Source organism: Borostomias antarcticus (genome assembly GCF_949987555.1).
Source record: "Borostomias antarcticus genome assembly, chromosome: 4".
Taxonomy (NCBI): Eukaryota; Metazoa; Chordata; class Actinopteri; order Stomiiformes; family Stomiidae; genus Borostomias; species Borostomias antarcticus.
This window is the reverse complement of record NC_140237.1, coordinates 1377501-1402500: the sequence shown is the minus strand read 5'-3', so window position 1 is coordinate 1402500 and position 25000 is coordinate 1377501. Positions and strand designations below refer to the sequence as shown.

General features: G+C 45.0%; 1 protein-coding gene across 6 annotated transcripts in view; it reads left to right on the top strand.

Moving 5' to 3' along the window:
* Nucleotides 1–25000, top strand: part of herc1 (HECT and RLD domain containing E3 ubiquitin protein ligase family member 1) — a 213392-nt gene that overhangs the window by 56050 nt on the left and 132342 nt on the right. For all 6 annotated transcript variants that reach the window (XM_084437244.1, XM_084437243.1, XM_084437242.1 and 3 more), the window contains exons 25-31: nt 120–171; nt 7396–7667; nt 15111–15335; nt 16062–16182; nt 22131–22368; nt 24378–24550; nt 24772–24927. In XM_084437244.1, the coding sequence (XP_084293370.1) occupies nt 120–171; nt 7396–7667; nt 15111–15335; nt 16062–16182; nt 22131–22368; nt 24378–24550; nt 24772–24927 (1237 nt within the window). The remainder of the gene's footprint in view (nt 1–119; nt 172–7395; nt 7668–15110; nt 15336–16061; nt 16183–22130; nt 22369–24377; nt 24551–24771; nt 24928–25000) is intronic.

Here is a 25000-nt window from a genome sequence, read left to right as displayed (position 1 = left end):
TTCCTCCTCTCTCCTCCTCCTCTCTCTTCCTCCTCCCTCACCACTGCCAAGTGATCATGCCAGTGTTCCTGTCTGTTTATTAAAATGGTTCTCCTTGTGGCTCTTCTATCTCTTTCCAGAGCGGAAGGAGAAATGTTGACCTGGACTTGGCCTTCTCCCACAAACAGAGAGGTGAGCATTCATGTATCACATTACTAACATCAATGATGATGATGCAACACTATGGTGCACAGTTTGATGGACACAGTATTTTTTATTTTATTTGACTTTACCTTTATTTATCCAGGGAAGCCCTTTACCTTTATTTATCCAGGGAAGCCCTTTACCTTTATTTATCCAGGGAAGCCCTTTACCTTTATTTATCCAGGGAAGCCCTTTACCTTTATTTATCCAGGGAAGCCCTTTACCTTTATTTATCCAGGGAAGCCCTTTACCTTTATTTATCCAGGGAAGCCCTTTACCTTTATTTATCCAGGGAAGCCCTTGACCTTTATTTATCCAGGGAAGCCCTTTACCTTTATTTATCCAGGGAAGCCTGCGGAGACCAAGGTCTCATTTACTCGATGGTTCCACAGGGCACCACCAATGAGCTCTACTGAACACTGCTGAGCACTCCTGAACACTCCTGCTTACAGGATGAATGAGCTGCTCTACTGAACACTCCTGCTTACAGGATGAATGAGCTGCTCTCCTGAACACTCCTGCTTACAGGATGAATGAGCTGCTCTACTGAACACTCCTGCTTACAGGATGAATGAGCTGCTCTACTGAACACTCCTGCTTACAGGATGAATGAGCTGCTCTACTGAACACTCCTGCTTACAGGATGAATGAGCTGCTCTACTGAACACTCCTGCTTACAGGATGAATGAGCTGCTCTACTGAACACTCCTGCTTACAGGATGAATGAGCTGCTCTACTGAACACCTGCTTACAGGATGAATGAGCTGCTCTACTGAACACCTGCTTACAGGATGAATGAGCTGCTCTACTGAACACTCCTGCTTACAGGATGAATGAGCTGCTCTACTGAACACTCCTGCTTACAGGATGAATGAGCTGCTCTACTGAACACTCCTGCTTACAGGATGGATGAGCTGCTCTACTGAACACTCCTGCTTACAGGATGAATGAGCTGCTCTACTGAACACTCCTGCTTACAGGATGGATGAGCTGCTCTACTGAACACCTGCTTACAGGATGAATGAGCTGCTCTACTGAACACTCCTGCTTACAGGATGAATGAGCTGCTCTACTGAACACTCCTGCTTACAGGATGAATGAGCTGCTCTACTGAACACCTGCTTACAGGATGAATGAGCTGCTCTACTCAACACTCCTGCTTACAGGATGAATGAGCTGCTCTACTCAACACTCCTGCTTACAGGATGGATGAGCTGCTCTACTGAACACTCCTGCTCACAGGATGAATGAGCTGCTCTACTGAACACTCCTGCTTACAGGATGAATGAGCTGCTCTACTGAACACTCCTGCTTACAGGATGAATGAGCTGCTCTACTGAACACTGCTGAACACTCCTGCTTACAGGATGGATGAGCTGCTCTACTGAACACTCCTGCTTACATGATGAATGAGCTGCTCTACTGAACACTCCTGCTTACAGGATGAATGAGCTGCTCTACTGAACACTCCTGCTTACAGGATGAATGAGCTGCTCTACTGAACACTCCTGCTTACAGGATGAATGAGCTGCTCTACTGAACACTCCTGCTTACAGGATGGATGAGCTGCTCTACTGAACACTCCTGCTTACAGGATGAATGAGCTGCTCTACTGAACACCTGCTTACAGGATGAATGAGCTGCTCTACTGAACACCTGCTTACAGGATGAATGAGCTGCTCTACTGAACACTCCTGCTTACAGGATGAATGAGCTGCTCTACTGAACACCTGCTTACAGGATGAATGAGCTGCTCTACTCCACTCCTGCTTACAGGATGAATGAGCTGCTCTACTGAACACTCCTGCTTACATGATGAATGAGCTGCTCTACTTAACACTGCTGAACACTCCTGCTTACAGGATGAATGAGCTGCTCTACTGAACACTCCTGCTTACAGGATGAATGAGCTGCTCTACTTAACACTCCTGCTTACAGGAGGAATGAGCTGCTCTACTGAACACTCCTGCTTACAGGATGAATGAGCTGCTCTACTCAACACTCCTGCTTACAGGATGAATGAGCTGCTCTACTGAACACTCCTGCTTACAGGATGAATGAGCTGCTCTACTGAACACTCCTGCTTACAGGATGAATGAGCTGCTCTACTGAACACTCCTGCTTACAGGATGGATGAGCTGCTCTACTGAACACTCCTGCTTACAGGATGAATGAGCTGCTCTACTGAACACTCCTGCTTACAGGATGAATGAGCTGCTCTACTGAACACTCCTGCTTACAGGAGGAATGAGCTGCTCTACTGAACACTGCTGAACACTCCTGCTTACAGGATGAATGAGCTGATCTACTGAACACTCCTGCTTACAGGATGAATGAGCTGCTCTACTGAACACTCCTGCTTACAGGATGAATGAGCTTCTCTACTGAACACCTGCTTACAGGATGAATGAGCTGCTCTACTCAACACTCCTGCTTAGAGGATGAATGAGCTGCTCTACTCAACACTCCTGCTTACAGGATGAATGAGCTGCTCTACTCAACACTCCTGCTTACAGGATGAATGAGCTGCTCTACTGAACACTCCTGCTTACAGGATGAATGAGCTGCTCTACTGAACACTCCTGCTTACAGGATGAATGAGCTGCTCTACTGAACACTCCTGCTTACAGGATGAATGAGCTGCTCTACTGAACACTCCTGCTTACAGGATGAATGAGCTGCTCTACTGAACACTCCTGCTTACAGGATGAATGAGCTGCTCTACTGAACACTCCTGCTTACAGGAGGAATGAGCTGCTCTACTGAACACTCCTGCTTACAGGATGAATGAGCTGCTCTACTGAACACTCCTGCTTACAGGATGAATGAGCTGCTCTACTGAACACTCCTGCTTACAGGATGAATGAGCTGCTCTACTGAACACTCCTGCTTACAGGATGAATGAGCTGCTCTACTGAACACTCCTGCTTACAGGAGGAATGAGCTGCTCTACTGAACACTCCTGCTTACAGGATGAATGAGCTGCTCTACTGAACACTCCTGCTTACAGGATGAATGAGCTGCTCTACTGAACACTCCTGCTTACAGGATGAATGAGCTGCTCTACTGAACACTCCTGCTCACAGGAGGAATGAGCTGCTCTACTGAACACTCCTGCTTACAGGATGAATGAGCTGCTCTACTGAACACTCCTGCTTACAGGATGAATGAGCTGCTCTACTGAACACTCCTGCTTACAGGATGAATGAGCTGCTCTACTGAACACCTGCTTACAGGAGGAATGAGCTGCTCTACTGAACACTCCTGCTTACAGGAGGAATGAGCTGCTCTACTGAACACTCCTGCTTACAGGATGAATGAGCTGCTCTACTGAACACTCCTGCTTACAGGATGAATGAGCTGCTCTACTGAACACCTGCTTACAGGATGAATGAGCTGCTCTACTCAACACTCCTGCTTACAGGATGAATGAGCTGCTCTACTGAACACTCCTGCTTACAGGAGGAATGAGCTGCTCTACTGAACACTCCTGCTTACAGGATGAATGAGCTGCTCTACTGAACACTCCTGCTCACAGGATGAATGAGCTGCTCTACTGAACACTCCTGCTTACAGGATGAATGAGCTGCTCTACTGAACACTCCTGCTTACAGGAGGAATGAGCTGCTCTACTGAACACTCCTGCTTACAGGATGAATGAGCTGCTCTACTGAACACTGCTGAACACTCCTGCTTACAGGATGAATGAGCTGCTCTACTGAACACTCCTGCTTACAGGATGAATGAGCTGCTCTACTGAACACTCCTGCTTACAGGAGGAATGAGCTGCTCTACTGAACACCTGCTTACAGGATGAATGAGCTGCTCTACTGAACACTCCTGCTTACAGGATGAATGAGCTGCTCTACTCAACACTCCTGCTTACAGGATGAATGAGCTGCTCTACTGAACACTCCTGCTTACAGGATGAATGAGCTGCTCTACTGAACACTCCTGCTTACAGGATGAATGAGCTGCTCTACTGAACACTCCTGCTTACAGGATGAATGAGCTGCTCTACTGAACACTCCTGCGTACAGGATGAATGAGCTGCTCTACTGAACACTCCTGCTTACAGGATGAATGAGCTGCTCTACTGAACACTCCTGCTTACAGGAGGAATGAGCTGCTCTACTGAACACTCCTGCTTACAGGATGAATGAGCTGCTCTACTGAACACTCCTGCTCACAGGATGAATGAGCTGCTCTACTGAACACTGCTGAACACTCCTGCTTACAGGATGGATGAGCTGCTCTACTGAACACTCCTGCTTACAGGATGAATGAGCTGCTCTACTGAACACTCCTGCTTACAGGATGAATGAGCTGCTCTACTGAACACTCCTGCTTACAGGATGAATGAGCTGCTCTACTCAACACTCCTGCTTACAGGATGAATGAGCTGCTCTACTCAACACTCCTGCTTACAGGATGAATGAGCTGCTCTACTGAACACTCCTGCTTACAGGATGAATGAGCTGCTCTACTGAACACTCCTGCTTACAGGATGAATGAGCTGCTCTACTCAACACTCCTGCTTACAGGATGAATGAGCTGCTCTACTGAACACTCCTGCGTACAGGATGAATGAGCTGCTCTACTGAACACTCCTGCTTACAGGATGAATGAGCTGCTCTACTGAACACTCCTGCTTACAGGAGGAATGAGCTGCTCTACTGAACACTCCTGCTTACAGGATGAATGAGCTGCTCTACTGAACACTCCTGCTTACAGGATGAATGAGCTGCTCTACTCAACACTCCTGCTTACAGGATGAATGAGCTGCTCTACTGAACACTCCTTACAGGATGAATGAGCTGCTCTACTGAACACCTGCTTACAGGATGAATGAGCTGCTCTACTCAACACTCCTGCTCACAGGATGAATGAGCTGCTCTACTGAACACTCCTGCTTACAGGAGGAATGAGCTGCTCTACTGAACACTGCTGAACACTCCTGCTTACAGGATGAATGAGCTGCTCTACTGAACACTCCTGCTTACAGGATGAATGAGCTGCTCTACTGAACACTCCTGCTCACAGGATGAATGAGCTGCTCTACTGAACACTGCTGAACACTCCTGCTTACAGGATGAATGAGCTGCTCTACTGAACACTCCTGCTTACAGGATGAATGAGCTGCTCTACTCAACACTCCTGCTCACAGGATGAATGAGCTGCTCTACTGAACACTCCTGCTTACAGGATGAATGAGCTGCTCTACTGAACACTCCTGCTTACAGGATGGATGAGCTGCTCTACTGAACACTCCTGCTTACAGGATGAATGAGCTGCTCTACTGAACACTCCTGCTTACAGGATGAATGAGCTGCTCTACTGAACACTCCTGCTTACAGGATGGATGAGCTGCTCTACTGAACACTCCTGCTTACAGGATGAATGAGCTGCTCTACTGAACACTCCTGCTTACAGGATGAATGAGCTGCTCTACTGAACACTTCTGCTTACAGGATGAATGAGCTGCTCTACTGAACACTCCTGCTTACAGGATGAATGAGCTGCTCTACTCAACACTCCTGCTTACAGGATGAATGAGCTGCTCTACTGAACACTCCTGCTTACAGGATGAATGAGCTGCTCTACTGAACACTCCTGCTCACAGGATGAATGAGCTGCTCTACTGAACACTCCTGCTTACAGGATGGATGAGCTGCTCTACTGAACACTCCTGCTTACAGGATGGATGAGCTGCTCTCCTGAACACTCCTGCTTACAGGATGAATGAGCTGCTCTACTGAACACTCCTGCTTACAGGATGAATGAGCTGCTCTACTGAACACTCCTGCTTACAGGATGAATGAGCTGCTCTACTGAACACTCCTGCTTACAGGATGAATGAGCTGCTCTACTTAACACTCCTGCTTACAGGATGAATGAGCTGCTCTACTGAACACTCCTGCTTACAGGATGAATGTAGTTCAAATCTTGTATTGGTCTTTTTGTCTTCTGATTTCTGTGCTGGCTAAAGGGTATTTGCTCCTCTTGGGCCAGTTGAGCCCCAAAAACAAGAGGAGCTCCAAGCAAGTAGACAATGGCACGTTCAATCCCTCTTAAAGACAGCTCATAACTCCATGATTGAAATATCCCATCCATCTCCTTCACTGATCTCTGGCCTGCAGGCCTGGCGTGACCCTGGTGACTCACAGCTTCAAACATGTCCAATTTGGGTCAAATACCTCAAACACAGCATTGATCTGGACTTTAGACTTTCACCTGGGAACTGGATTGCACTGAAGTGGAGTAAATTCAAATTAAGAATAACCTTACAATGCTTCAACCTACAGTACAATATGTAAGATTTTTAAGTGTTTAAATGATTGTACTGTATATTGCTACTGTACCAGTATGATAAATTGAGAGGGATCAGTCAAAGAGGACCTGTGTGTTTGGCTCTGCCCCAGCAACTTCTCAAATTCCCTGTCGGGTCGATGCCACACTTTTAAAAAGAAAATGGCGTTTGTGCTGTGCTAAGATTCAATCAGCAACACAGAGCGTTCTTCTACCCACGCTGCACCCAGCAGGCTCCAGGCTTCTGAAATACACTCAATTCACCCTGGCGCCATAAATAACATAGTCACTTCAGTCGATATCTCAGATTGAATAGCCTAGAATATTGGAATTGAGCAGTATCAGTTGTGATGAGGCATATTTGACTTGACACTTAAGGAGTCTTCCTCACACATATTCATGCATCTAAATCACTTAATATCTTTTCCGTTTGGAATGTTCCGTCGTTTTTGCACAAACATGCTTTCAAAGGCAGAGCAGTAGAAATGGATGCACTGCTCTCCAGGTTCAATGGATGAGCATATAAACGCTCATCAGTCCCCACATGCCCGTGTTCTCCTGTAAGCGCTGATGCCTGAGCTGCTCACCATCCCCTCTCCTGCACCATTCCCTTCATTTTATCTTGAGGAAGTAAAACTCACTTTATACGAGATTACTCTCAGTATTTATCTTGACTGGCTTACCCAGGCTCATGGCATGGAGCATCGGAACGAGCCTCGGAATGAATACAAGTATTAGCCTAATGTATTTGATACTGTGCATACAGAACAGTAATGCTCGCAAAAAGTGCTCCATATTAGTAGCACCATTTTTCACCAACTTTCTTTATTCTATCTGAAAAGCTGTCTGGCCTGTTCCCTCCTCTCCTCCTTCCCTCCGTCTCTCCCCCCCTCTCTCCCCCAGGCCTGCTCCACAGCTCGCCGGACCCCCTGGCCGACTCATGGTTCCGGGTCAAGCACAGCCGCGCCCGCCGCTACAGCTCCGCCCGCTCCTACGACGGGTCGGACCTGGACCTGAGCCATTCGCTGGGCGTGCACGCGCTCATCGACAACATCGTCAGCTTCGTGAGCGGCGACGTGGGCAACGCGCCGGCCTTCAGGGAGCCGGACGAGAGCATGTCCACCAGCCCCCAGGGAACCATCCTGGCCATGGAGCAGCAGCAGAGCCGCGCCGAGGTACAGGGGGGGACCACTTAGGACCTAGAACAGGGGGTCTGCACATCCTCACAACATCTGAAAGGAATCACACAGTGGTTGAACGTGACACATGCCAGTTATCTTTAGATAAAATCAATGTGAATATGTCCATAAGTGCTGTTATAGCGTAATTTTTAAGTACTATAAAACTCCTCTACAAGCTCAGCTCGTTTTGTGGGCGTGTCAAAGAGGGCGTGTCAGTCAGAAATGAGAAAATAATAACTTGACTTAATATCTAAACCGCCCCCACCCCCCCAGTTGTAGTCATAATTTTGTCACAATAGACTATATGCGCAGCACAACGCTGCAATACAAGACCTTAGGACAAACGATTCAGTACACAGGTGTTTGATCAAGTGAAGATCTCATTGTGAGAATAAGCTGTTTTCTAGAATAAATACATGACAAAAAACTGCACAGGTACTGTAGGACTACGTCTTTATTTACAATAGGTAATTACAATAGGTAATTGTTGCGCATACAACATGACAATAAAATGAAGACATAGGCTACTTTCTCATAAAACAGGGCGGTGTTGTAACATATTTATGATATCATTAGGTGACATTGGCTGCAACCTGCCCTCCAGGACCTGCACACCTCCAGAGCCCGGGACCTGGACTAGTGTTTCAGATTTTCCCGGATTTAGCCAATTTTAATTCCCAGGAATTTTCTGACCTCTTCCCGCGTCATCCCGGGATTTCCCGTAGAAATTGGAAGTGCTTTTTAAAATTGGATTTATGCTATGTAGACAAATAAATGCAACAGAATAGTGATATTGTATAATCATGTATCACATTAAATGTTTTATTTATAAAAATCAACATGTGAAAACGAAAGAGCTCAAATTCGCAATTTAAAAGTAGGCTATGTGGAAAAAAAATCCCTCGCGCTTACATTGAAGGCTACACTTACATTTAAATGAACCAAATTCCTATACCATCTCCATAAGCTATTTCACTTTCTTCTGTTTGATGAAGTGGGACCTGAGGAAGCAAAGAGCATTGATTGAGCGGTCGCTCAGCCGGTTTCTAAGCTTAGTGACGAACTGTCCGCACACTCGGCTTCTCTAGACGTTGGCTGAATAGTGCCAAGAGCCACGTAGAGCAGCTGTAGATTTTTGAGGCGCACTTGTGTTGCCTTGAGGAGCGCATATTCCTTCTACAGGATATTCTGCAGGTCATTCCCACACTTCTCCTTTGGCTCGGGACTTTTCATGCACGCATTGATTGCTTGCTGCAGTTCAGCCTGCAGGCTCAGGGTGGTTTGACTCTGTCTGGTTGATTACGTTCCCTGATCTGGGGGTGGTTGGACTTGGGAAGGCTCCTCAGTGGCAACAACAAGTCGCTCGAACAGACTGAGTGCCGTCTTCAGTAGCATAGATCTGGAGGGCATAGCGAAGAGCTCATCTCCGGGATTGACTATCACTGGGTTGTGGAGATACCTAGAATAGGCTGTATAATGCGCTATCATGATATTTATTAACCTGTATTCATAAGCAGGCTATTGGTAGGTTATTATTGTTGTAATTTTATTATTAGATCATTGTTAATATGCTCCAGCAATTATAATAGGCTAGCCTACATTATTATTAGGTGGGTTAGCTTGTAGAAGCTAGCCCAACTTGTGATATTCCCACTATTTCTTTCTTTCTTTCTTTCTTCTTCTTATTCCCCTCAGTTTTTTGCCGCTTTATAACTTCTTCATACTTTGTGCTAGAAACTTCATTCAAACTTTAAAATGTTCATGATGTTAAGCTCTTGCGTGGGTGTATTCAGATTTTTGATATTTTATATAGTTTTTTTGTAATTTAACTTTTAATAGTAAGCTAGTAAGCAAGTTCCCAGGATTCCTACGGTGTCATTATCTAAGCTGTAACATTTATACTTTTTGAGAGAGAGCTGTCTGAATCCAACATGCCTTTACATTGAAGTGAATGAAGGGCTGCTCAGAGTGTCAGTTGGGATTTGAATTTGGGGACACGAGCAGGATCTCTTTGGCCATTGCTAACTGATTCACCCATCGGTAAGTACACAGCCTTGTTACAGCTTTCACAAAGAGCCTGATTCATTAATATTATACCAATTACCAATAGCTAGCCTAGATAAAAGTGACCAACTTTTTAAAATAATGACTGTTATGATAATAAATTTGGTAAGCTCAAGACACAAGGGTACCTTATAGAATTAACGTTATGCCAACCATAACCAGCAACCGATAGCTAGCTAGCTGACTGAGCCCTTTGTACCATGGAAATTATTGGATAACTGACATCTCTAAATACCTAGTTTGATACCATTAATGTAAAGAAATTAAAAACGTGTCTAACGTTAGAGGTTGTGTGGACACATCGCCCGCTCAAACCAGTTAGCTAGCTAGCACAATATCTAACGTTAGCTATGCTATGGCTCCACTGCCGAGCGATGCCCAGCAACATCATTGACAGCCTGCTGTTTTGATGGCTCACTTTACATTGAATGTGGACAGCTATTATGCTTTCGCTCATTGAGCAACGATGCCCTAGTTCAGTTGTAAGTAGAACGTTATAGTCTAAAGCTCATTTACTTTTCCCCTAAATGTTTAGTGGACAAACTTATATCTGATTTAAGCCAGCTGTTAGCTACAGCAGCGTTAGCTCTGATCCTATTAGCCGTATAGCCCTGATAACATTATGCAGGAATTAGAATTAATCAGGTGCAAACTGTGCTGTAAGGTTTCCTAAGCGATAGCCTACCAGAACTGTTGTGAGTGTGCTGTGTTGTATAGGCCAATAGGCAACGTTACGAAGTCAAAGTTGGTTATAAGTCAGTTTGTCTCCCCAAGAATCTCCCGATTATCTCTCGCTCAAACTACATTCGATATAATGTAGACTTACTGATAAATAGCCGGTTGTTGTAATTTATGCTGTTTTGTATATGCAAAATAATGATCCTCTTACTAATCGCTTTTATAATTTGTCCCATTTTCTGAGAGGCATCTGCCTGCAGGCCTACCTTCTCAAGACACAGTGTTGCTACACCACTCTCAGGACACACCATCGCCACGCCCACAACACTCTCAGGACAATGAGGCCACGCCCACAACACTCTCAGGACAATTAGGCCACGCCCACGCCCACACCACGCCCACACACTCACCTCTAGTGTGGGCGTGGAGGTGGTGTGTTCTGAGCGTGGCGGTGGTGTGTCCTGAGAGTGGTGTAGCAACACACTGTCTTGAGAAGGTAGGCCTGCAGGCAGACCCTCTTGCATTTTCTTGTAACCAGATCAGTAACTACATTTCCAATAGACTACTGGGACTTGAGGTCCAGGTCCCGCGCTTCAGGGCTCTGGAGGTGTGCAGGTCCTGCAGGGCAGGTTGCAGCCAATGTCACCTAATGATATTATAAATATGTTACAACACCCCCCTGTTTTATGAGAAAGTAGCCTATGTCTCCATTTTATGTCATGTTGTATGCGCAACAATTACCTCAGAAAATAAAGACGTAGTCCTACAGTACCCGTGCGTTTTTTTGTCATGTATTTATTGTAGAAAACAGCTTATTCTCACAATGAGATCTTCACTTGATCAAACACCTGTGTACTGAATCGATTGTCCTAAGGTCTTGTATTGCAGTGTTGCTCTGAGCATATAGTCTATTGTGATAAAATGATGACTACATTTCGGAGTGGGTGCAGGTGAAGATATTAAGTCAAGTTATTATTTTCCTTTCGTAATTTACAACACCAAAGAATTGTAATTCTGCAAAACATTCAGAAAGTTGTGTAAGCCTAATCATCACTGCAGTGGCATCTGCTCCACATAATGTTGATCATCCCAGCACCTCGATCCGACCCAACTGCAGGAAGCATTGCGCATTTTGGGATTAAACAGCTCCAGTAGAGATATTCTATTATAACCAGAGGGCATTACAATAACATTCAAAACGAGATCTATTGACTGCATGACCTGTTAGTCTCCAGACTCCGGAGTAGGCTATCCCTTTTCCGCTGTGCGCTCACGGAGTCGTGGTGCACGGCCCTCTATCTCTCCAAACTCATCGATTATACTGAATCGCTGCACTACGCGTGCAGTCTCCCACATAATTAGGGGTAGGATCAATAGGCTACATGTAGGCTACATCCTCTCCCCCTTTCTGTAAAGTGTATTGTGTTGCCTTTGTATGTGAAATGAGCTATAATGATTTAAGTGATCTGACTAATAATCAGTTATTGCAGTGGTATTCCGCTCGATTCCTTTATATCACCACAACTTACATGTTGAACCCAGAACAGTAACGTTTCAGTGTTCAACTGGCTTTATTGGACACCTACTAAGATAAATAACGTTAGACTGGTGAACAATGCCGATTTTATGTCGGTTTTATGTCGGTTTCCTCGGTGTCACGGGGGAGACGCACCGTCGTTATAACTTTATCGTACTTTTTCCAAATAATGCAAATTCGAGGATATGGCCTGTTAGGTAGCGTGTTTATTTATAATGTTTGGGGGTTAAAAGGTAGTGTGACATCTTACGTTTCTTATATTAAGTACTTTGTAAATGCCTGTACACTTCCTGGTGTCGGTTACTATGGTTACAAACAACAAATGTGTAGAAGTTGGGGCCACGGCCTGTCAATCATTTCTGTCTCTTTGACACGCCCACAAAACAAGGTGAGCTTGGAGAGGGGGTTTTATAGTACTTAAAAATGACGGAATAATAACATTTATGGACATATTCACTTTGATTTTACCTAAAGATAACTGGCATGTGTCACGTTCAACCACTGTATTATCCCTTTAAAGGTACATGCACACTTTTATGACTACAGTGGTAGCATCACACCACAGACCACTCACTGAGTGTGGTAGAGACACACGGTCTTCACTGATGAAGGCAGGTGGGTGGCCCAGAGAGGGCTACACTCTCCGCCACCTGCTTTTGTCCCATTGAAACTGCTTTTGGAATGTTCAATAACTTTCTGTTTTTAGAGTGGTGGCAGCAGTTGCTTTGAAAATATTCACACATTTTGTAAACTACTGGCACTCCTACAGTTTTGACAGCTCAAACACATATTATACATCAAAACATTCACACAACTGTGCTGATTCGTACAATGTAAGTAACTAAGCTGTGTGACTTATAGTTTTCGCTGTATGACGATTTGTTCGGCAACTGCGCTCCTCATTGAAACGTATGGCGAGTGAGTCAGTGAATTCTGTGTGTTCTATGCTTTGGTGCTGTAGAGCAGTGCTGCTGCGCTGTAGTTGCTATGGTGACAGTTCACATATTCTTGAGCTAGCTGTGACTGCTAAAAAGATGTTGGTGGCTTGTCATTGAAAATCTATTCAATATCCTGTTATAGGCGTCATAGTTCTTAAGTTAACTTGCATCAACACCTTCATTAGTCGAATTCTAGTTGAATTCTAACCCTATTTGTACTGTAACACTACTTGAATTTTATAATCCTTCTTCTACTTTAGTACCAGTAGTACTAACTGTGGTAGGCTAATTATAGTATAGTTTATAGTAGTTAATTAAGATTTAGTTATATTTATTATTATTGGTAGTGCTAACAGTTATATTTGTAGCTATAATAGTAATAGCAATTGAGTTTATAGTAGTTATATATGCAGTAGTTATAATAGTACTGGCAGTAGTTGTTATATACCCTAACTCTAACAGTAAGGTTACTGTTAACCCTAATACTACTGTTAACCCTTACACCACTGCAGTGATGATCTGTTAATGTAGGGTAATCCTCTCAACAGGCATCCTTTTTATAACGACAGTAGTAGCATTCACCTCAACTTCCATACCAACACCTCCAACAACTACTGTGGTAGCATTTGTTTTCCTACCTTCCTTCCTTAAGCTACTAACTTCTATTCTACCATCCTACCTTCCTTATATTCAAATACATATTCAGAATGTAAACTAATATTTATACATTTTTGAGCTATTGAGCTTATTAAAACGATGAGTCATGAGATGTCAAATTTATTTTTGAGTGTATTACAAGCAGTAGTTTTTATATTTCTATTGACATTTATTTAGTAGTATTGGTAGTGATAGTTATATTTGTAGTTATAATAGTAATAGCAATAGTGTTTATAGTACAGTAGGACCCCACTCATCCAGACTTAAGAGATCTGAACCTCCCGGTCTACCGGACAGGCTTAAAAAACGTTTTTTTTTTTTTTTAGCCTGCTATCTGGTTACTGGAGGGATTTTCATGACGGTACTGTATCCTACTGTGAATAAAAACAGAACTGTATGTAGACCTACATGTAGGCTGTAGCCTACTGTCACGTTTCATTTCTTTGTTACTCTAATGTCGAGCGCAAAATGCAAACGAGTCTGCTGCGCGAGAGCTGCATTCCTTGGTAGCCAGAAAGCGCGTCAGCAACCTGAAGCAGAGGAGCATCGAGTCATTTTTCGTTCCCAGTTAATGGACTTCAGGAACACAGACGTGTTGTGGGCATGTAGATTAGCCTACTAGACCTACTGGATTTGTTAAATAATAGCCTACAGCCTAGGCCACGTTAGCCTACATTGGTTGTTTTAGAGACTTTCTTTTAGGCTACAATAGCCTAAGACACGACAACTTGTCTGTCATTTCATTTATCTTGATTATCATTTGCTCTAATTGTTCTAATGTTGGGTTGTTTTTAGGCTATACTAAAAAATATATTTTTTTTTATAAATATATTTTGTTCTGCGAATACAGTAGCCTATCGATGCAGCGTACGCCTCATTTGAGGATAAAGTACTGTATTTGATCAAAGCACTCACTGAAGTGGAAATTTGGCTATTTTATTATAGGCTACTGTAGGTCTATTATAGGCTAGGCTATATGAGTTTAGTTGGCTATTTGATTGCAATTTTGATGCATTTTCACAAGTAATTAAGGGTATTTATTGGTCTATTATGAGTCTATATGAAACAAGTATATACCACTTATTGAATTTGGTGCATTTTAACGTTTCAGTCATCCGGACATTTCAGAGAGATACGAACGGCCTTCGGTTCCGTTGGGTTCGGATAAGTAGGGTCCTACTGTAGTTATACAGTATTTACAGTAGGACAACGACTTGGGACTTGAGGACAACGACTTGAGACTTACTTGGGACTTGCAAATCAATGACTGACCCACCTCTGCTGAATCCACTCGAACCGAGACTGGTTTGTGCCAATCACAATATCTAATCTATCAACAGAGGAGCACCATTGGGTCTGGCGAAGGCTAGAGTTTTGCAGCATGTCGAGCATGGTCTATATTTCAAGTGTGAGGGCATGTCAGTGGTGGCTGGCGCCACAAATTCTGCGGTCGGCTAGAAAACCTATGCAGCCTGTGAGGGTATCTTCTGTGTTAGAAGGTGTGCTGTGTGTGCGCGGCGTTGTGTATCTATCCCTGTGTGAACGTGTCCCTCCCCTTCCCAGCTGCGCCTGGAGGCCCTGCACCAGATCGTGGTGCTGATATCGGGCATGGAGGAGAAGAGCAGCCAGGCCGCGGGGCCCGGCCGGACCAGCACCGCCTTCCAGTCCTCCTCCCTGCTCACCTCGGTCCGGCTGCAGTTCCTGGCCGGATGCTTCGGCCTGGGCACCGTGGGCACCGGGGGCACCGTGGGGCTGAAGGGAGAGAGCGTCCAGCTGCACCACTACCAGGTACCTCAGTCCAGCTGCACCACTACCAGGTACCTCAGTCCAGCTGCACCACTACCAGGTACCTCAGTCCAGCTGCACCACTACCAGGTACCTCAGTCCAGCTGCACCACTACCAGGTACCTCAGTCCAGCTGCACCACTACCAGGTACCTCAGTCCAGCTGCACCACTACCAGGTACCTCAGTCCAGCTGCACCACTACCAGGTACCTCAGTCCAGCTGCACCACTACCAGGTACCTCAGTCCAGCTGCACCACTACCAGGTACCTCAGTCCAGCTGCACCACTACCAGGTACCTCAGTCCAGCTGCACCACTACCAGGTACCTCAGTCCAGCTGCACCACTACCAGGTACCTCAGTCCAGCTGCACCACTACCAGGTACCTCAGTCCAGCTGCACCACTACCAGGTACCTCAGTCCAGCTGCACCACTACCAGGTACCTCAGGAAGCAGGCAGTGACGGGCAGACCTGGGAATGAGGGAAACAGACAGGGGCCGGCAGGGGGTGCAGCTTTGAGATAATTTATGACATTGTTTTTTAGGTAGTTAGACCATTACACCAGGAAAGCTAAAACAAGCAAATACTTTTAGACCCATTATCCAAGTCTGTTTTTTTTTCATGCCATCACCTTTCACTTTATTTTACCATCTCCCCTTGTTTACAGACATGATGCAATGTTTACATGTGTTCTAAATGTGTAGCTGATTCTGATTCTGACTTGATCCAGGATGGTGTGAAGACAGCTAAGAGGAGCTTACAGATGGACATCCAGACAGCTGTCCACAAGATCTACCAGCAGCTGTCTGTCACTCTGGAAAGAGCCCTGCAGGCCAACAAGCACCACATAGGTACAGCAACACACCTGCGCTCCAGAGAACCCACCAAGGGGCTGAGGTCTGCGCTGTGTTCCACTCATGTTCTTTTTGAAATGAAACAAAAATAATTCAAAATATACCTGCAAGCAGGGATGTGGGGGCCAAGTAGTTTAGCTGCAAGCAGCCAAGGAATCAGCTAGACTGACGTGGTGACATGAGACATGTTTGACAAGGGTCAAGGATGGTTCCGAGAATTTCGAAAGTCAGACATATGGTGGAACGGGATTCGATCTCTGTACCTGCTGCTTGCAAGGCCGACATGCTAACCACTGTGCTACGCCGGATGTTGCGAAGGTAAATCACCCTAGTCCACAAGGCATCTTAGCCTTTGCTAACCCTATTAGCTGAATCCCAATCTGAGTCTGAGTCCTGAGCACTTAATTAATGTCAGCTGGAAGGGTTGCTTCCTCTCGGTTGAGTGAGAGGGGGGGGTGTCGTCGTTTAAATTGGCACACAGCGAAAAGTATACATAGCAAAGCTCAACTATTTACTTCTTCAGAATCCAGACAATCATGCGAACATTTCCATGTATAATATGTCGTTCGGTCTTCAGAAGTGTAGGAGAGGTGACGAGTTAGAAAAATTAACACTGATTCTGTCATTTTCTAGAGCGTGGCTCCATTGTTTTCAATGGAGGGGGGGAGTCGTCGTTCCAACTGTCACACAGTGAAAAATATACATCGGAGAGCTTAGCTTTTTTGATTTTATGAATCCCAAGAGTCGTGTGAACGTTTTGATATATAATATGTGTATGAGCTGTGAGAATTGGAAGAGGGATGGCAGTTTAGAAAATGTGACTTTTTCCAAAATGCGCCTTTCACCACTCTGAAAGTGATGAAATTGTGCAGAAGACAAAAAGTGTTCCTTGCATTCTGCAATCAAACAAATGAAGAAATAATGAAACCATGGGGTGTTTTGAACTCAGCATGAGCCAGGGAATCCATTGCTACCATGATTTCGAAGATTGGACATACAGTTAAAAAGTTACTGGCATAAACGCAACTCCAACTTTGACACGCTGGTGGCGCTTGAGTGCACGAGATGTCAACATGAGGCTTGGTGACAGATGTCATGGGTGTGTCCCGGATGAGTGTGCCAAATGTGGTTTTGATAAATTAAAACGTTACTGAGATATGACTCCAGTTCCTGTTTTGCAGCTTTTCTGCCAATTTTGATTGGCTGTCACGAGCGAACGCAATGGACAATCAAAAATCCCTGTAAGATTTTTGTGGACATCGGTCTATAGATTGTGCATACTGCGTTTTGTGCAGATTGGTGAAAAAACCTAGGAGGAGATACATTTTAAGTGTTTTACTCAAAGTACAAAATGGCGGGAAATCCAATAGGGCAGACAATGACGTAATGAGGTGCGTTGAACTCGGCTTGAACCAAGGATTCCAAAAGTACCTCGTTTTTCAAAATCAGATTTACAGGTCAAAAGTTGCATGAATAAAAGCATTGCCAACTTTCACACATTGGTGGCGCTAGAGGGTTCAAGCTGTGGACATGACTCTTGGTGACGCGACTCAGGGGACTGTCCTGAATGTGTGCCAATCTTCATAACTTTCTACCATACGCTTCTATGGGGTGCCATAGACTACAATGGCAGAGGAATAATAAGAAAGAAAGAAAGAAATAAGAAAAGGTAGAAACTTAGTGGTGGCCTACGCAGCTTCGCTGCTTGGCCCCCAATTAAAGCTGCAAGCAGTGTTGTGGGGGCCAAGCTGACCACGCGAAAGATGAAGCAAATACGACTGATGTTTTGAAGGCTTTAGAGATATGTTTGTCGGACTGCAACTACACTGCAAACTTGATAAACACAGCAAACGTTATAACCACTGCAAACTTCAACCACTGCAAACTATGAAAATCATTCAGCTCAATAAAACAAGAAAAGTAGGCTGGTCTAATACTCAACACTCGTGGGCAGCGGATGAGAGCTAAAGTCTTTCCCACACCCGTGTGGCCAGCCCGTTCGTGGACATTCTGCCACACCTTCTCTTTCAAGGCTGTAGGGAGGACCAGCTGAAAGATGGAGTTTGCGGTGTTGGGGTCCCTCACACACTGATGCAAGACTCCCTCCCTCAGAGTCAGCCTCTTCCTCTCCTTGAGGATCTGCTGAGTGTCACGTTGCAGGGCGATCCTTTCTGTTGCACTGGGCGGTTTCCCTGTCTGCAAGGATAACAGCATGTGGCGAATCATGTCATCTTTTTGCTGGGCGTCCTTCCATTCTCCAGGGGGTTCGGCCCAGCTGCACTTCTTCTAGGTGAACTTGGACAGGAGAGTTAAGCATTTCTGGGCATGGGTTTTCCACCCCGGTGAGAAAAGTCTTCAGGGCCAGGATCTCCTCCTCTTCACTGATGCCCTATCCACGAGATAGGGCATCAGCATTAGCATTGGTTTTGTCAGGCTGGAACTTGATGTTGAAGTGGTGGTTGTAGAGTCTGGCTGCCCACTGTTGCTCCAGGCTTCTCAGGTTCACCTCCTGTAAGTTTGCGAGAATATTGTTGTCAGTGAACACTACAAAATGGGAGCCTAGAGTGGAATTACTTGCTGCACCAGCGAAAGACGGCCTACCTTCTGATAGCAATGAAGGTAAACAGGAGTCTGGCCAGTGTTCTTCACTTGAACTGGAATCTGTCCGCCCTCTGCAGAAACGATTGCCTTTGCCACTAACTAGGGTGTGTCTTCGAGGATTGGCTCTAATCTAGATCTCACAATCTAGCATACTCAGTGATCACACTGGTTGAAATAGAGAGTACAAGCAGTTTCAACAATCTGGAGTAGTCACAGTGGTCACACTGGTTCAAATATCTGCACATCTCTGTAAAAAACAAAACTCCCTTCTGCATAACATTCACAGAACATTAATTGTAATTGGACACACCAACTCTCTCTCTGCACAATGCCAACATTACCTTCCCATTCAGACAAACTAGACTCCATTGAATCTTCAAAACCTTCCCCTACTCCACAGAAGTCTACACCCACTCACTGCATTTCCTTTACCCACTTTGACTATTTGGACACGGCCATGAACATGGCAAACAATACGCAACCAAGTTCCGTCTGCTGCATTTTACACAAGAGGAGCGCTACTATATGTGAGTTATGCATTAAACACATTATTATGGACGTAAAATGTTACTCACCATATGACGAGAATAATCAGGCCAGCATTTTCCTCCCTGCTTTCCTTGCCGCAAACTCGGCTATGAATCCTATGATGTCCTTGTAGTCTTTCTCTATTGACAGGATGGCAAGTCCACATGAACCTATTTTCCATATAAATATATATATATAAATATGTTACGGTCAATGTGAGAAAACGGGGAATGTGAGCTTTTCCCGGTTATTGCGCACATTCCCCGACCTCGCGGGGAATGTAGGAGAAACATGTGCGTTTCCCACATCTCCCGGGTAATGTGCACATTCCCCGACCTTGCGGGAGATGTGAGAAATTGGTTAGTATTTCTCACATCTCCCGTACGGTCGGAGATTGTGCACATTAACCGGGAAATGCTTACAATTCCCGACCTTGCGGTAAATCTAGGAAATCGCAACCGTATGCAAAACTTCTGCGCAGCCGGGTGGTGGGAGAGGGCTTATGTGACGCCTCAGATGGCGTGCACCATAAGAGGCACCCACGGTAGTTGGGCTAACGTTACTGGCGCACACCTGTGAGAGATTTTTCGTCTTTTCGTCTGTCTTTCGTCTAGCTAACGTGTAGGGTTCCTTTGGAGGTTCCCACCTTCCTGTTGTTGCAATGTTCCTTTTGCGTTTGTTAACTTGATCACCAGTGTAGGCCTATCCTCCTAATACTACTTACACTGTGTGCAGCATAGGCTATATTACTGTTCAAGGTAGACCACAGACTGTTATTAACTGTAGGGGAGGACCGGGACGAATGAAACACTTTTTGGTTTGATCAGATTTACACAGAAATTAATAAAGATGGAGATTACATTTTTTGATGACAAACAACTTGTACATGTCCTTTACTAACCTATTAGTTGTAAGTTTCGTTCTGGGGTGTAACAGTTCAATTCAAGACGGCCGAGAACAGAAGATGTGCATTGTTTCTCTTGTCCCTGCCGTGCGGGGCGAGTGAAACAGATGAGTGGGACGAGTGAAACAGTGAGATTGTTTTGCTTATTGTGTTGCGTAGCCTCGCGGCTTTTAGGCTAATTATCTTAACTTTCAACACATGTATAATTAGACCCAATTTAATGTTTCCATTAATGCAATTGATGCTATGTATTCGAAAACCATGGGCAAAATGTCAAGCGCCTCTCGTTCTAAGCGCACGAGCCCTCTCACACCACCCGGCTGCGCAGAGGTTTTGCATATGGTTGGACTTTACTAGATTTACCGCAAGGTCGGGAATTGTAAGCATTTCCCGGTTAATGTGCACAATCCCCGACCTTGCGGGAGATGTGAGAAATACTAACCAATTTCTCACATCTCCCGCAAGGTCGGGGAATGTGCACATTACCCGGGAGATGTGAGATACGCACATGTTTCTCCTACATTTCCCGCGAGGTCGGGGAATGTGCGCAATAACCGGGAAAAGCTCACATTCCCCGTTTTCTCACATTGACCGTAACATATATATAAATACCGATCCGTAGGCTACTGAACCCGTACTGGTGCGCTTATGATCACGTTCAGTTCGGTATGGTTTCAGTTTTAATTTCCCATTTGTATTGAATGGAATGTTGGGTCAGTTAGGAGCATCTGTATTCTACGTGCGTTTAGCCTACATTTTTGCCTTGGAAACATTGTGTAAATAGACTGTTGCAGTGATTCTACGCGTGCCAGTAGGCCTACAAGATACTCAAAGATGCAATGCCTCCCCCACATGGCAAACATTTGTAATACACACATATTACTTACTCTAAACAAGAGGCACAAGAGTCCCTGGTCTGTGAGCCAAATTTCAACTTTTAACTGGCATTAGCGACCGACCAACAATTCTGTTGTCTGCCATTGACTTCCACAGCAGCATAATTACAATAATTATAAGAATGCCTTTTGGATGAACGGGAATCGAACCCTGAACTCGCGTCTTGCGAGACTGACGCGCTACCCGCTGTGCCATGACGGATCTTGCGAAAGCGATTCGCAGATTTGAGTGGATAATGTCAGCTTTTGCTTCCTCTTGGTAGAGTGAGTCCTGAGCACTTAATTAATGTCACCTGGAAGGGTTGCTTCCTCTCGGTTGAGTGAGAGGGGGGGGTGTCGTTGTTTAAATTGGCACACAGCGAAAAGTATACATAGCATAGCTCAACTATTTACTTCTTCAGAATCCAGACAATCACGTGAACATTTCCATGTATAAAATGTCCTTCGGTCTTCAGAAGTGTAGGAGAGGTGAAGAGTTAGAAACAGTTAGAGATTCTAGAGCGAAGAGAGATTTTCTAGAGTGTGGCTCCATTGATTTCCATGGAGGGGGGGGAGTCATCATTCGAACTGTCAGTGAAAAATATACATCGGAGAGCTTAGCTTTTTTGATTTTATGAATCCCAAGAGTCGTGTGAACGTTTTGATATATAAAATGTGTATGAGCTGTGAGAATAAGAAGAGGGATGGCAGTTTAGATAATGTGACCTTTTCCAAAATGCGCCTTTCACCACTCTGAAATTGTGCAGAAGACAAAAAGTGTTCCTTTCATTCTGCAATCAAACAAATGAAGTAATAATGAAACCATGGGGTGTTTTGAACTCAGCATGAGCCAGGGAATCCATTGCTACCATAATTTTGAAGATTGGACATACAGTTCAAAAGTTACTGGCATAAACGCAAGAGGATTTGACACTGACGGCACATCCACTCTTCCAAGAACCTCCTCTTTGGATCCCATTCCCTTCTAACTGAGTAATGACTGTATTCTCTCCCCCTTTTCTCCGACCTCTCCCCAGAAGCCCAGCAGCGCCTCCTACTGGTGACCGTGTTTGCCCTGAGCGTGCGCTACCAGCCGGTGGACGTGTCCCTGGCCGTGACCAGCGGCCTGCTCAACGTGCTGTCCCAGCTGTGCGGCGCCCAGACCCTGCTGGGCCAGCCCCTGCAGCTGCTGCACAAGCCCGGCGTGTCCCAGCTCAGCACCGCCCTCAAGGTGGCGTCCACGCGGCTGCTCCAGATACTGGCCATCAGCACGGGGTGAGGGCGGGTTACAGGACATTCTAGAAGTGTAAATATAAGTAGAAGAGAGTAGAGTAGAAGAGAGTAGAGCAGAGTAGAGTAGAGTAGAAGAGAGTAGAGTAGAAGAGAGTAGAGCAGAGTAGAGTAGAGTAGAGTAGAGCAGAGTAGAGGAGAGGAGAGGAGAGGAGAGGAGAGGAGAGGAGAAGAGAGTAGAGTAGAGTAGAAGAGAGTAGAGTAGAGTAGAAGAGAGTAGAGTAGAGTAGAAGAGAGTAGAGTAGAGCAGAGTACAGTAGAGTAGAAGAGAGAAGAGTAGAAGAGAGTAGAGTAGAAGAGAGTAGAGTAGAAGAGAGTAGAGTAGAAGAGAGAAGAGTAGAAGAGAGTAGAGCAGAGTAGAGTAGAAGAGAGTAGAGTAGAAGAGAGTAGAGTAGAAGAGAGTAGAGTAGAAGAGAGAAGAGTAGAGTAGAAGAGAGTAGAGTAGAGTAGAAGAGAGTAGAGTAGAAGAGAGTAGAGTAGAAGAGAGTAGAGTAGAAGAGAGTAGAGTAGAAGAGAGTAGAGTAGAAGAGAGTAGAGTAGAGCAGAGTAGAGTAGAATAGAGTAGAGTAGAAGAGAGTAGAGCAGAGTAGAGTAGAAGAGAGTAGAGTAGAAGAGAGTAGAGTAGAAGAGAGTAGAGTAGAAGAGAGTAGAGTAGAAGAGAGTAGAGTAGAGTAGAGTAGAAGAGAGTAGAGTAGAAGAGAGTAGAGCAGAGTAGAGCAGAAGAGAGTAGAGTAGAAGAGAGTAGAGTAGAAGAGAGTAGAGTAGAAGAGAGTAGAGCAGAGTAGAGTAGAAGAGAGTAGAGTAGAAGAGAGTAGAGCAGAGTAGAGTAGAAGAGAGTAGAGTAGAAGAGAGTAGAGCAGAGTAGAGTAGAAGAGAGTAGAGTAGAAGAGAGTAGAGTAGAAGAGAGTAGAGTAGAAGAGAGTAGAGCAGAGTAGAGTAGAAGAGAGTAGAGTAGAAGAGAGTAGAGTAGAAGAGAGTAGAGTAGAAGAGAGTAGAGTAGAGCAGAGTAGAGTAGAAGAGAGTAGAGTAGAAGAGAGTAGAGTAGAGTAGAGTAGAGTAGAGTAGAGTAGAAGAGAGTAGAGTAGAAGAGAGTAGAGCAGAGTAGAGTAGAAGAGAGTAGAGTAGAAGAGAGTAGAGTAGAAGAGAGTAGAGTAGAAGAGAGTAGAGTAGAAGAGAGTAGAGTAGAGCAGAGTAGAGTAGAAGAGAGTAGAGTAGAAGAGAGTAGAGTAGAGTAGAGTAGAGTAGAAGAGAGTAGAGTAGAAGAGAGTAGAGCAGAGTAGAGTAGAAGAGAGTAGAGTAGAAGAGAGTAGAGTAGAAGAGAGTAGAGTAGAAGAGAGTAGAGTAGAAGAGAGTAGAGTAGAAGAGAGTAGAGAAGAGCAGAGTAGAGTAGAGTAGAAGAGAGTAGAGTAGAAGAGAGTAGAGCAGAGTAGAGTAGAAGAGAGTAGAGTAGAAGAGAGTAGAGTAGAAGAGAGTAGAGTAGAGTAGAAGAGAGTAGAGTAGAAGAGAGTAGAAGAGAGTAGAGTAGAAGAGAGTAGAGTAGAAGAGAGTAGAGTAGAAGAGAGTCGAGTAGAAGAGAGTAGAGTAGAGTAGAAGAGAGTAGAGTAGAAGAGAGTAGAGCAGAGTAGAGTAGAAGAGAGTAGAGTAGAAGAGAGTAGAGTAGAAGAGAGTAGAGTAGAAGAGAGTAGAGTAGAAGAGAGAAGAGTAGTAGAGAGTAGAGTAGAAGAGAGTAGAGTAGAAGAGAGAAGAGTAGTAGAGAGTAGAGTAGAAGAGAGTAGAGCATTTTTCCAGCATAGGCCTATTATTTTACAGCATACTCAAGGCAGGGTTAGATTGTAGTTTTCCACTGCAACTAACAAAGTGAACGTTGAATAAGGAGAATCACATGGATTAGTTGATAGTTCAAAAGATATTTTAGACGAGGTAAAGGTCATCTCTACCTCGGCCTCACAACCCCTATAACCCCAGCCTGACCTCCCGTCTGCCTGGTCTCTCAGGACGTACGCAGACAAGCTGAGCCCCAAGGTGGTGCAGTCCCTGCTGGACCTGCTGTGCAGCCAGCTGAAGAACCTGCTCTCCCAGGCCGGGGTCAGCCTGCTCTCCCCTGGGAACCAGGACGACGACAAGAGGTCCGAGGACGGAGCTGACTCGGACAAGAAAGACTTCAGAGGTGCTGTAGTTTGGCCCGTGGGGAATGGGGATGTTCATGTTGGCTGATTGCTGTACGTTGATTTGAAATACCGCCGACACGGCAGTCTCTGACAGTTTGCTGACAATCCATTTTGTTAATTCATGTAGAATGTAAAATGCTTGCAAACACCTTGTCAGATATCGTTGCTTATTAGAATGAAATGAATTAAATAAAAGATTCTGTTTGTTTGTGTGTTCCAGCTCTCCTGCGTAAACAGCACACGGCGGAGCTGCACCTGGGGGACTTCCTGGTCTTCCTCAGGAGGGTGGTCTCATCCAAGGCCATCCAGTCCAAGATGGCGTCGCCCAAATGGACAGAGGTGCTGCTCAACATCGCTGCCCAGAAATGCTGCTCAGGTACCAGCAACTTAATAACCAACTTCTACTGATGGGCCATAGTCCCATAGAGTTGAATGTCCCTGCTCAAGAC